Source organism: Aulostomus chinensis, chromosome 6 (assembly GCF_037954235.1).
Source record: "Aulostomus chinensis isolate RoL2024-O1b breed Wild chromosome 6, RoL_Achi_v1.0, whole genome shotgun sequence".
NCBI classification, from domain to species: domain Eukaryota; kingdom Metazoa; phylum Chordata; class Actinopteri; order Syngnathiformes; family Aulostomidae; genus Aulostomus; species Aulostomus chinensis.
Genome location: NC_141325.1, coordinates 8,987,582 through 9,000,071, shown reverse-complemented (window position 1 = coordinate 9,000,071; position 12,490 = coordinate 8,987,582). Strand labels below are relative to the sequence as shown.

General features: G+C 42.9%; 1 protein-coding gene and 1 long non-coding RNA gene across 4 annotated transcripts; one reads left to right on the top strand and one right to left on the bottom strand.

Moving 5' to 3' along the window:
• Positions 1-533: 533 nt before the first annotated feature.
• LOC147259996 (SMAD family member 4-like) lies at positions 534-6,511 on the bottom strand. Its single transcript, XM_086206325.1, has 10 exons — positions 6,238-6,511; positions 4,799-5,180; positions 4,198-4,372; positions 3,560-3,814; positions 3,186-3,293; positions 3,058-3,105; positions 2,504-2,687; positions 1,791-1,959; positions 1,387-1,525; positions 534-858 (listed from the first exon to the last, which is right to left on the bottom strand). Exons 2-10 carry the CDS (start codon positions 5,036-5,038, stop codon positions 647-649), a joined length of 1,530 nt encoding a protein of 509 aa, XP_086062451.1. The 5' UTR covers positions 5,039-5,180; positions 6,238-6,511; the 3' UTR covers positions 534-646.
• LOC147259995 (uncharacterized) lies at positions 6,000-11,359 on the top strand. Of its 3 annotated transcripts, XR_015116469.1 has the most exons (6): positions 6,000-6,171; positions 6,510-6,635; positions 7,323-7,365; positions 7,942-8,046; positions 8,600-8,651; positions 8,813-11,359. It is a non-coding gene; the product is annotated as an uncharacterized LOC147259995 (long non-coding RNA). The 3 variants fall into 3 exon arrangements; XR_015116467.1 differs by having other exon boundaries at positions 7,999-11,359; XR_015116468.1 differs by having other exon boundaries at positions 7,942-11,359.
• The last annotated feature ends 1,131 nt before the right edge of the window (positions 11,360-12,490 follow it).

The following is a 12,490-nucleotide window of genomic DNA, read 5'->3' as shown; positions in this document are numbered from 1 at the left end:
TTAATACACAAGTGAAAAACTGATTTGACATCCAAACCCGTAATCAAACCATACCTGCCCTAGAAATGTCCTTTGATTGCTTTTCGTTCTGATGGATGCTGCAGCTCTAAAAGCCTGAATGTCTACTAGGACCCCCCCCCATGATGAAGTGCTCCTGCTTGTTTATTCAGCCAGGTGTAGAACAGTCTCCAACAACAGATTGAATGAAAACTGACCCAATAAACAAGCGACCGCACAACAGTGCCAAAAGATCTGTGAGCAGTGTTGCATTCCGCAGCCGTGCAGCACTCAGGAGTCCCGGTGCCGGTCAGTAGTTGATGGCTGTGGACGCTAAATGGTCCGAGTGCATTCCAGTTTGATGTGCAGGTCATCAAGTGCATGTTGCGGTAGAGCTGGAATTCTAATGACAAACCAAAGCCCTCTATCAAAAATACAACTTCAGATATCTATGATAGTTAGCTTTGGCTCTTCTGAGTGTCACTCCTGTTAAAAAAAAAACTAAAGTAAAGGCCAAAGTGCACTAAGGTGCTGCAAACACACCTGAAAGCATGTCGTCGTGGAGACGAGCTTCAGTTCACTCCACCAAAACACTGAGGGAGAGTTTTCATTTCCACTGTATGTTGCAGTGTGGTGCTGCTTGAGCAGCTCAGTCCAGAGGTTGGGGGTCTGCTATCGGCATCGTGTGCAGGACCTCGTCCAGCAGCTGGAGAGCTCTGTGAAGGTGGATCTCGATCCAGCAAGGTGTCTCTTTGATGCTCTGGCGGGGGTAGTCAGGCCCCCAACCTTTAACGAAACTCATCCTGAGAATACACAGCCTCCGGAGGTCGTCCACCCCGATACCGGCTGCAGCAGACAGACCTGTGAGAAGAGGCTCAGTCAGCAGGTAGCATTTTCATTCCAACTGTAGATTAAAGATGCACCACTGCACTTTTTTTCAGTTCTGATCTAAATATGACACATGCTTTCAGCACCAGAGATATCTTTTGTGGATTATTTTCATGGCTGTCGTTTCATTCAAGGTTATATCATGAGGCTGTAATGATCACACAGCACTTCCTGAAAAAATTCCAAAGAATAAAACACAAATGCATTAAATCGAAATATATTCCACGGCATTTGGATCGGTGAAGTTTGTCATGGAACTTTACAATGGGTTCTCAGCCAGTGTGAGCTATGGCACAGAATCTGAACCAGCACCTGCTTCTGATATTCCCATTCTCATATCATTCTATAGGGTAAACCATATGACTCACGCATCTCCTTTGACGGGTAACAACTTATCAGCAAAAACACTGATTATGAGTTTTTATGGCAAAACTGGAAGTTCTCATTACATTTCAAAATGTAACTATTTTCCTCAGATTTCCCACAGCTCTTATTTCTTACTGATAGCAGGGGCGATCCCTCCGACAGACCCGGGTCCGGGTATGTTTCCTGCCACGGCGGCAGCCTGAGCTGCTGCTGCTGCCTGAGCTGTAGCAGCCTGCTGCTGCATCTGTCTGTGGCACTGACGCAGGTCGAACACCTGACAGGAGAGGAGAGTTTAGACACTGGTCATTCAGCAGCTGTTCAGGGGGACACCACTGCAGGCTCCCTCCAACTGAGGATGTAACGGTCTGATTAGCTTGACTGAAAAATGTTCGAGGAAAGGATGTGAAAATGGAGGTATGAGACACACACACACACACACACACACTACACACACACACACACACACAGGTCTGTGAAAAGACACACACTTGTGAGTCGAGTGACGTCAGTAGCTGAGGTCACAACAGTGATGCCCTTACCTTGATGTAAGCACTGGGGTAGATCTTATGAACAGCATCTCCGGGGGCTCGGCCTGCCTCTCTGTCCAGGTAGTAACTCTGAACAAACACGGCATGGTCACTGAGGCATCGCACCCACACGTCACCCTCACCTTTACACTCCAGCTGGACCCCTTTTCCAATGTGCAGCCTGAAAAGGACAGGAAAGAAGACTATAGGGAACTGAGCCAACAGGTCAAAGGGAAAGATGGAGGGAAAGCTGAAGGAGGAGAGGAGGTGGGGGGGACGTGATAGAGGGTAGCCTACAAAATCTTCATGGTTCACAAAGGTCGAAGAAATTTTGGTGGTATTTCTCCAATTGAATCTATGCTATTGCGTATGCACCTGATGATCAAAGAATAAGAGAATAATTTTGTTTCCATTCATCTCATATCATAGTTCAGGTTCCTGCTCAAGATTCAATCATTGCTCCTCCTACACTAAAGGATTTCTTTCCTTTTTAGATATCAATGATATCAAACATGCTTTACATTTACAAAATACATTAATTAACTTTTGTAAGGTTTAATGTCATCGTTTAACATTTGCTCATTCCAGATTCTTTAATATAAGGATTTGCTGCCATGTACCATCAGAAAATGAGTTTGGGGGTTTGGGGCTTTTGGATGGACTGAAGAAATAATCTCAACGCATTATAAGAGTCTGAGACACTGTGTGGGTCCTTGCTAACCTACCGTGCTCGCTCTATAGCCTCAGTGCGGTGAACATTACTGAGCTGGCCCAGACAAAACCGGTCTCCTCCTGAAGGGTCGACGTAGCCGTCCACTGTCACGATGGGACACGAGGAGGGCACCTTAAACGTCTCCCCAACTTGAACGTCCATCTCAAAATAGGCGATGGAGCACCAGTAGTCAGGTGCTGAAACAGAGGGAGGAGGATGTATTCACCTTACATTCCACGACTGATATGAGTCTTTTGGTTAGAAGCATCACATTACATTTGTCAAAGAATGATAATAAGATAATAGACACTTTAATGAGATCGACTCCTTCAGCACTCAAAATTTGTTCTTAAGCTATAAAATTAAAACAAAAGTGAGTGTCGGCTTACAAGCTATCAAACATAGCTTTTTTTAACTTGGAATGTTTAAGTAATTTTGCGATAATACTACAAAAGTCTAAAATAAGATTGGAGTACTCAAATCAATAAAAATCAAACAATCAAATATTGTCAAGATTCATTTCAGGTTCATCGATGGTATACAGTATATATATGAGAGTATTTTTACCTGGATGGTTGGATATGGGGGGTTGAAAGGGGATCTCATGAACTGGCCCTGAGAGGAGAGAGAGAGAGAGTAACATCAGGTATTGCAGTAACGAGAAACACATAGCTGCAGTAATAGTGTGTACTCACAGTAGTGCGTTGGGTGTGGCATCGGAGGGTGGTGCTGTAGATGGCCGTTGGTATGGTGTGACATGTTGGGGGTGAAGCTGCTGTTCCTGGACCAGGTTGAGCTGGCACCTGAGGGGCCAAAAACAGATGGACTGGCGTCACAGCAGATGACCTCAAAGCTAACGGAAAATCAATATGTAAGCTAACGTTCGAATCTAAGCCCCGCCTACCGTATTTATAATAAATACAATCCCTCTCCTAACTAGGGGCACATGAGCACACCTGAATGTGTCCACTCTCAGCTAATTCTGTCGAAATTTCTCCACAAAGAGACAGTAAGATGAATAAATTAAACTCAAGAAGACTATCAGGCGAGTCTGTAAACTGTATCTTACTGCCTGATCCTGCAGCAATGGCAGGGAAGGAAGATGACGAGGCAGAGGTGGACGCCTCAGCCGGGGGGAGCAGGTTCGGCGTCGCAAACGGCTCAGAAGGGGTCGGCCTGCTGCCGGATGGGGGATGCTGGATGGTCTGGATGGAGTGTCCTCCTTCAATAGAGGACAGACTCTGCTGCCCGTCAAAGTCATACTCGTCCTTCACCATCAGTGCTGAGCTGGGACCAGAACCGGTCAGTGTCAGTCCTGATAGGTCTGTGGATCCAAGGAGGAAGAAAACAACCAGCTGGATCATGATTCTGACATTTTCACATGCTAATTTTAATATTCTGTTACATACTCATCCAGACTGGGTCAGAGGAGTCTATGACTAACAGCATCAAGAGTAAAAATATGCGGTGTAAATCCATTTAGACTTCACAGGATGACACCAGGGTTTTGCACATTAGTGCAATTTAAATATAAACTGTGTACTGTTGACAACTTTCTGAGGCTGAGGTAAAACAAACTTCCTTTATTTAAAGTATCCTCTATTTTTTCTTGCAGAAAATCAAATATAATGACACAAAAATGTTGAGTTTCCAACAGTGTGTAAAGTATCCAACACACACTTGGAAGTTGTCCTGCCTCTTACTCACCGATGCCAGGAGACACCACTCTTTCATAGTGATAGGGGTTGACGCACACACTGTCACATTTGAGGTCGAAGGCAAACTGACAGTACTTGACGTGCTTTAGTTCATTCTTGTGCAGGTCTGGCCATCGCCACAGCCTGGCATAGATGACATGAGGGAACCCTTTACGTCCAGCCACCTGGGGGCAACAAAAGTTTAACTGTACAGAAAAACGGTCAGATAAATCACCCAAATCAGTGTCCTAACAGTTGAAGACTGATACGCCAGTGTTGACTGTGGATGAACGTGTGCAAATGACAAAACTGATGGAACTGTTACAGAGGTTCTGATTGACTTTTGAATTCTTTTTGTTGTAGGCGTTGGTTTTCCTGTCCCCTGTTGAGTGTTATGATTGATCAGAAATACAGTCCACTGTCTGCATACTTTCAACAACCAGAAAAGACAAGGGGAAAAAAAATCAGATTAACAGACAAAACAAAGGCACATTGAAATTGTATTTAAGGAATTTTGCCCTGTACGATGCCATAAACAGAGACTCTAATCAAGCTAGCACAAAGGACTGGAAAAGCAGTGTGTAATGGATGTTCAGATTATGTCCTCCTACCTGCAGTCGTCCATCAAGTGTCCTCTGAATGGTCACGCACTTGCTGGGATGGGCCCCGTTTGTGGTGATCGCCGTGATGAGAGAGTCAAGCTCATCTTTCTTCTCCTTCAGCTTTTTCACCAAACTCTCAATGGCCCGCTTGGCGAAAGTCTCGCTCTCGCCACCTTGCCTGTGACACATGAGGCTGTGCACAATGCTCAGGCATGCATCGTTGCTGGTGGGTGTGTTGGTGATGGACATGTCAGCTTGTTTCAGAGAAGGACTTCAAGGGTTTAGTATTGATCCAGGCCTGTGTGGCTTGCTCACAGTACGAAATATATCATTGGAAAGGCAGTGTAGAGGATTGAAGGGTACTCCAGGCAGATAAGCGAACACGAAGCATCTGAAAGAAGAGAGGTTTTAGGTCTCTTTCGAGAGATGTCCATGAGCATCATGGAGCATCAGCATTATACAAAGCTTCAAAGACATTAGTAAAAATCTGGAAAATCAATACAGAGTGGCCAAGAAATTTCGTCAAATTTAAACAAAAAAAATCTTTAATTTTGTATAAAACAAACAATATAAGCTGTCATAACAATTTAATATTTGGTTGTGAGAATGATATTATTCACAAGAAATTCAGCTTGCTTACTCTGCAGTATTCCTCCAACCTGCACATTTTTAAAACACGACATTTACCTGCGGCTGCAATCTCTGCATGTCAGTTACCACTTAGCTAATACAGAACAAACCATTACGTTAATGTATAACATTTACTTTATAAATAAGGTATTAGCTGCATAAATCTAAAAGTAACGGGCTAACTACCTCGCGACAAAACACAGTAGAAATGTATACAGTTGCAGCTGAGTTGAGGAAACCAGGAACAGTTTCTTCTTAAATAAAAATAAACTTCATGTTGTACTCCATGACGTTTACTACCGGCGCCAGGCTGGCTGCTGGCGTTCGTCCTAGCTACAAGAAGTTACAACAGACGGGCAGTGCTACACGGAAGCGAGAGCTTATTCCATGCAAAATAATTGTTTACAGCGTTCAATTTGCGAGAGTTTAAAGAATCCAGGGAATGTAGCAGATTAACTACCTTGCTAAACCGATGAAATTGAGGAAAGTACCGTTATTAATATAACCTTTCAAGACACTTTAACAGAGGTTTTATTTTGTAGACCACCCGGAAGTAGAGCTTTCCATTACATTCACTTAACTAGCTCCCCAGATACTAAAACATCAGCTAGCACCATGAATGTTAATGGCAAACAAGCTAAAGTAGCATGCTAGTTGCAAGTAGGCGTGTTCAATAAGACACTGTCCGCTGAAGATTTCTCGACCACTTTATTTGATACCCAGCAACAAAACATACAAATTCAACTGAATTGGTAAGTTATTGCGTTGCAATTAAAATTAACATACAAAAGCTGTGTAAACAGCTAACATTCAGATACCTGGCGTTAGCTGGTGTTTCAGCTCGCAGGAGAGTCCTGCCTCGACTCAGTGAAGATCCAGATCCGAGCGCCTCCAGGATTATCCGCATAAAGTTCATTTGTTCTTATAAAAAAACCCACGGTGAATAAGTTCAGGTCCATAAATTCTATCCTTACATTCTCAAACTGTTGCGCAGATGAAGCAAAAGTCAAATCACAGATTTCGTGTTGGGTCCCGACCCACTTCACTTACTTCTTCTTCTTCGTGTTTTTCTACGGTGGTCGGCAATCAGCGAATTTGGCTCATTTCTGCCATCTTTTGCTGAGGAGTGTAACCACAGTTTTATACAAGACTGGATTTCATACTCCCTGAAGACTTTGGTCTTTTTTTCTCCATTTTTTGAATCAAGTCTTTTGAGGTAGGTTAAAAAAAAAATTCTTTAAATAAGATAAATGGTAACATGAACATTTAAAGGCTGCAACTGATATTGGGCCTCTTCAAAAAGTGAATAATTTAAAACACCTAATTGAAATGAATGAAATAAGATGGACAAAATGATGCCTTGATGGTTTTGGCAATATAGCTGTTGCCTCAATTCTTCTTATATTATTTAAATTTTACTTGAAGCCATTTTTTGAGCTGCACTTGTTTATGTCTCCCTCCGGTTAGATTGGTTGCTGTGACGACTTCGTTACCGCAGTGGAACTCTTTGCCCTCGATGATGTAAAACTAAAAAGACTGGAAAACATTTGTTCATTCCTAACTGCAATTGAGATATCACTAGACCCTGTTGATATCTTGCTAGATAGATAGATAGATAGATAGATAGATAGATAGATAGATAGACAGATAGATAGATAGATAGATTAAATCTCTTCAGCTGAAATTGAAAGTTTGGTAAAAGCTTGGACTGCTGTTGATGTGGCTGTCTTTTTGCCATTCTTCATTTCATTTTGCATGCTGCTGCTCTACCTCGATGAGAATATGAGAGCGTTCTCACACATGCATTTCAATTAATTTCCAGAGGACATAAAGCTAAACTTTTATAGGTTTTCAAACTTAAATGTCATTCCGGATGTCATGGAACTACCTTTTGTCCCTGTAGGTACAGCAAGCGGAACTCCAAGTGTCTCAGAGGAAGAAACCTGGTACACACGTACACACACACACACACACACACACACACACACACACACACACACACACACACACACAAACACACACACAAACATGCACACACACACACACACACACACACACACACACACACACACACGCAGAGGAGAGATGTAATACATTCCCTAGCCCCTCACCCTAACCATAACCATCTCAACTGACTGCCTGACCCTAACCTTGACCCTAACCCTAACCAGAACCTGATTTAACCTCGACCCTAAAACCAAGTTTTGACCTTCAAACATCCCTTTAAAGATGTGAGGACCAGCTAAAAATGTCCTCACTCTGTTGGTTAAATGCATATTCTAGTCCTTAATATGTAGAAAGTACACACACACACACACACACACACACACACACACACACACACAGATGAAACGCCCCACCGGTTATGTGAATATCACCAGCTGACAGGCTGCAGAATGATGATTAATTACCAGCTTTGGCAGCTAATGTTCCTGACATGCTTTTATAATTTGACTTTAATTGTTTATCATCTCTCTCTTTGCTCCCCTGTTTCATATCTCTCTCTTCTTAATTTTCTTCAGTGTTTTAGTGTAACTCTCCTAATCGATTTAGATGTGGCCTCATTGCTTTTGTCACAGCATCACACGGCATGAAGATGGACACCGAAGTCCCAGAGCTCATGGACAGTCAGTATCCTCCTCAGTGTTGTTTGATGATTGCATGAATTAAATGCAAGAGGAAAATAGAAATACTCACTACGTGGGTTTTACAAAGTACAAAATGCTACAGATATAGTATATTTCTCGCTACCGACCAGCAGAGGGCAGTAAGCACCTTCATAGGAACTATGAGCACCTAAGAATGAGGTCAGTATTTGATACATTCAAATTCCTCAACGTGGCAAAGGAATAATTAACCCAAGCTGAAAACATTTTTAATGTTTTGTTCTACAGCATTAAATATAATCATTAAATTTTGCACTTGTGAATTTCTATGCAGATATATGCCTTAAAAGTAGTGGTTGCTAATTAGAGAGGTTGTTGACGTGGAAGTTGTGCGTCTGTGATATAGCCTAGTGTTAGATTGGTATCACATTTAATTCATCTATCTAAAGCCAATGAAAATAAATGAGCAACAACCTGACAACCTTCTCTTTGGTAAGACACATAACTGTTGGAAAGACTACCATAATAAAGGTTGATACAAGGAGCATCACCACCCCCCACCTCTTCTCCTCAGGTGGATCTGTCTGTGTAACATCTGAAGCAGAAAAGAAATGAAATCACAGCAGGTAAGAATACCTCTTAAAAAAACAAGAAAGTAGAGTTGGGAATGGTAGAAACAGAATGAAAGAAACATCATCATCAGAAAGAAACACCATCCCAGTCGAAGGCGGCCTGTGTTTGTGTGTTAATGAGGGTATGGGTCTTGACGCTGTACATGCATCAACAGAGTCACCAACATAAACACAACCGGACAAGCCAGAGACGAGCGAAGTGATGTGATGTGACTGTCTCGCTCCATCAGACCCTGAAAATACTGGATGAAGTGACAGCAGATCCGGGTCACTCACTTACAACCTCCTCGCCACTCATCCTCCCCCTCCTTTTTTCTATTTCCTCCCTTCTTAACTCTTCCCGCATTGTGACTGTGAGCATGCTAGCATACCAGTGGGACCACGACAGAGCCACCAGCATGACACCTGGTCTCGCTGAACAATGTTTTCTCTGAAAGCATACTCGCCATTGTGTTGTGTGACGGTCACAACACCTCATTTGTCATTCCTCCATGTTTTCATTCGAAATTCATAATCACAACTTCCTGAACCCCTCAGCCTTTCTTCAGAAGCCTTCGCATCACAAGTGGAGGATGTATTAAATCTGAAAACTTTCCACTTCAGTGGGATTCAGAAAATTGTCTACCCAGCGGGAATGCAGATGGAGGGAAGAGTAGATGGAAATGGAAAGATGGAGAGAGGGGTAAAAAGAACAGAGCGTAGGTATTTGGGAGATGGATGGATTGGTGGTGGTGCATGAGGGAGACAGAGGGGATGGAGGAACGGATGGAGAGAGGAGGAGATGGCAGTGTGGGAGAGGAGATTGGTGAGCTGTCTGTTTGAAGATAAATCAGAGAGGCAGTGCAGTGAGGAGGTATATATCCATAAACACACATAGACAAACATGTGTGTGTGTGTGTGTGTGTGTGTGTGTGTGTGTGTGTGTGTGTGTGTGTGTTCTCATGCTTGAACTCACACACATGCAAACACACAGTCAGTTGCACACACTCTGCCCTCGGCGAGGTGGTAAAAGGCCATGGCTGATTGGGTGCTGCGGGCCGATTTCGCCGCGAGTAGCAGAGCAGTGCATGTTGGGATGTTTGGATACAAATGCATTCATCCATGAAGACATGAGGTAGGTCACCCTCTCCTCTCTGTTATCCCTCCTTTTTAACATGTCCTCCTCCCTCCCTTCCTTCATCATGATTTACTCATATCCCTCCGTGTCTCTTCACCTTCTTCACAGTAAGTGTGGTCTCTCTTTACCCCGTTTGCACTCTGTTGTCTGGTGTGATTTATTTCCATCAGTCTTCGATCTCTTTCTTTATCTTTTTCTTGCTTATCTCTCCCTCCATCTTTCTCTGCCTGCAGCCTGTTTATGACACACACACTCTCTCTCACACACACTCACACATGCACACACACATCTCTGCAGTGTAGTGTGCTAACAGAATAATTAGTCGTGCTTGATGTCTCTGACAGTTCTAATCCTTCTAAATGGCCACCACATGCCTCCCCTCATCAGCCCACAGCTACACACGCGCACACACACACACACACAACATAAACCAACCACGCATTTGCTAACGCATACACAAAAATACACGCATCCATCTTGTATGTTAAATATTTCATGGCCCCCAAATAACTAGAGGGTGTAAGTCACATCGTCAATTACCTTATACCGTGAAATAGACGCCGTAAAAATGTTTGTAGTGGTGAAAGTGGTATTTTTTATAGCAGCCATTTGAAATGATAACGTTTTAGGTGATGCTACATTAGCCCCAACAATAAAAATAACAATATTTATTTTGTCTGACAAATTTACATTTGTATTTAATTTTTAAAGGCCTATTTGAGAAGGTTTTTTTGTTTGCACGATCGGAAATTAATGTTATGTGTGTGCAGGATGTAGCTCCCCTCATTTACAGGAGGAAGCAGCAGAGTAGGACATGAACGATGGTTAAGCAGCAACGTGAATGATTGGCAGCAAAAGCAGAATAATTTGAGGAGAAACTGGTATGGCTTGTTGCTGTGAGATTAACAGTAACCTAAGCATGTCGCTATGTTTAGTGGATCTTCAGCTAAACATCCTTCAGCCACACTGCTTTGCATCGTCACATCTTTGGAGGATGTACAATGATTATGTACAATGATTTAGCCAGATGGACACTAAAGAGGCAAAGAAGTAAATGAACACATTAAAGGGGACTGTGAAGAAGATGATGTCATTTACATCTCCTCCTCTCTTTCCTCTCTGTCCTCCAATATGTGTTATACATAAATCAAACTCATATGTGTTACTAACTCGTCTTCTTCTCCGGAGCCTTCGGGCTCCCCACCTCCCAGATTCCAGGTGCTGCTGGAGGAGGCTGCAGACCTGAAGAGGCTCAAGCTGCCACCCGTAGCACCACCTGCTCACGTCCCCGTCTGTTCATCAGTCTCTTCCCTTTCTCTCTCTCTTTATCTCCCCCTCTTTCCTTCTGCATATCTGTCTTCCTCCATTATCTGTCTTTGTCTCTGCCCTGCTCTCCTGCTCTCTCTCCCCCCAACTGGTCAAAGCAGAAGGCCGTCCCCATTGAGCCTGGGTCTGCTCGACGTTCCTGCCTGTTAAAGGAAGGTTTTCATCGCCGCTGTTGCCTGATGTGCTGCTGATGGAGGATTGTTGGGTGTAAATTCATTGAAGGAGTGTGGTTCTAGACCTGCTTTATTTGTAAAGTGTCATGAGAGAACTTTTGTTATGATTTGACGCTAAACAAATAAAATTGACTTGGCTTGACTTGATATATATCCTTTGGTACAACACTTGTAGTAGTTGTAATTAATATTACAGCATATATAAATTATACAGTAATCATAGAATCACTCTTACATATAAAAGAAAATTATTCATGAGTTAGTTTTTTCAGTTTGTTCATTCAATTTCTCTTATTCATTTGTTTTTTTTGTGTTCGAGTATTACAATTGTCCTTACGTAGTTATATCTATAGACCTCTAAATAAGTGTGTGTGTGTGTGTGTGTGTGTGTGTTCTACCCAGAGGAATGACGACAAGACTCATTACAAAGCTACTCAGAGTCAACATGGAATAAATACAAACAGGTAGCTGTGTTCTCTGTTTCGCTCCATTAGACACACACACAAGCACACACACACACACACACATGCGCATGCACATTTCCATCACTAGATCACACATTGCTCTGACTTGAACCTTGTAGTAACCTTAAACCAAGTGTTCACCCAAAAATGTAATAATTATCTTAATCATGATCTGCTTTTGTCTCCAAAAGGATGTCAAATACCAAGACAGCGAGAACAGATACATGTCCCCACAACATGAGGAATACCCTTAACACACAGACACACACACAAATGTCGGGGGGTTCAGAGCTTTGTACTGCTCCTGTGTGAGATTTCTCCTGAGTATAGATCAGTACAAGAGAAGCACTGGTGAGAAACAGAGAGAAAACATGAGAAGGAGGAGAGAGCAAAAGAGGGAGTGGGACTGGGGGATTTCTCAAGAGAGAGAACTGGAGACAACTGAAAAGGAGAAGCTGCAGGAGCGGGGAGGATGTGGGGGTGGGGGGTGGTGGTTCGCAGGTATGACGAAGGAGGTTGAATGAGGACGAATGAAAAGGAAATGCGAGCGTGGAAAAAACGTTAAAGGCAAATCTAGTAAGTTAAAGGAACAAAGGTTAGAAACATTTTCATTTCACAGAGAGATTTGACATCAGTCTTGCTATAAATGCAGAGGTACTTATCTGCTGGCTGCTAATACCACCAGAGACCGGAGGCTTTGGAAATACAAAAATGCCGCTAAAGGGCCATCAACAGCAATAACGGTGTAAGCTT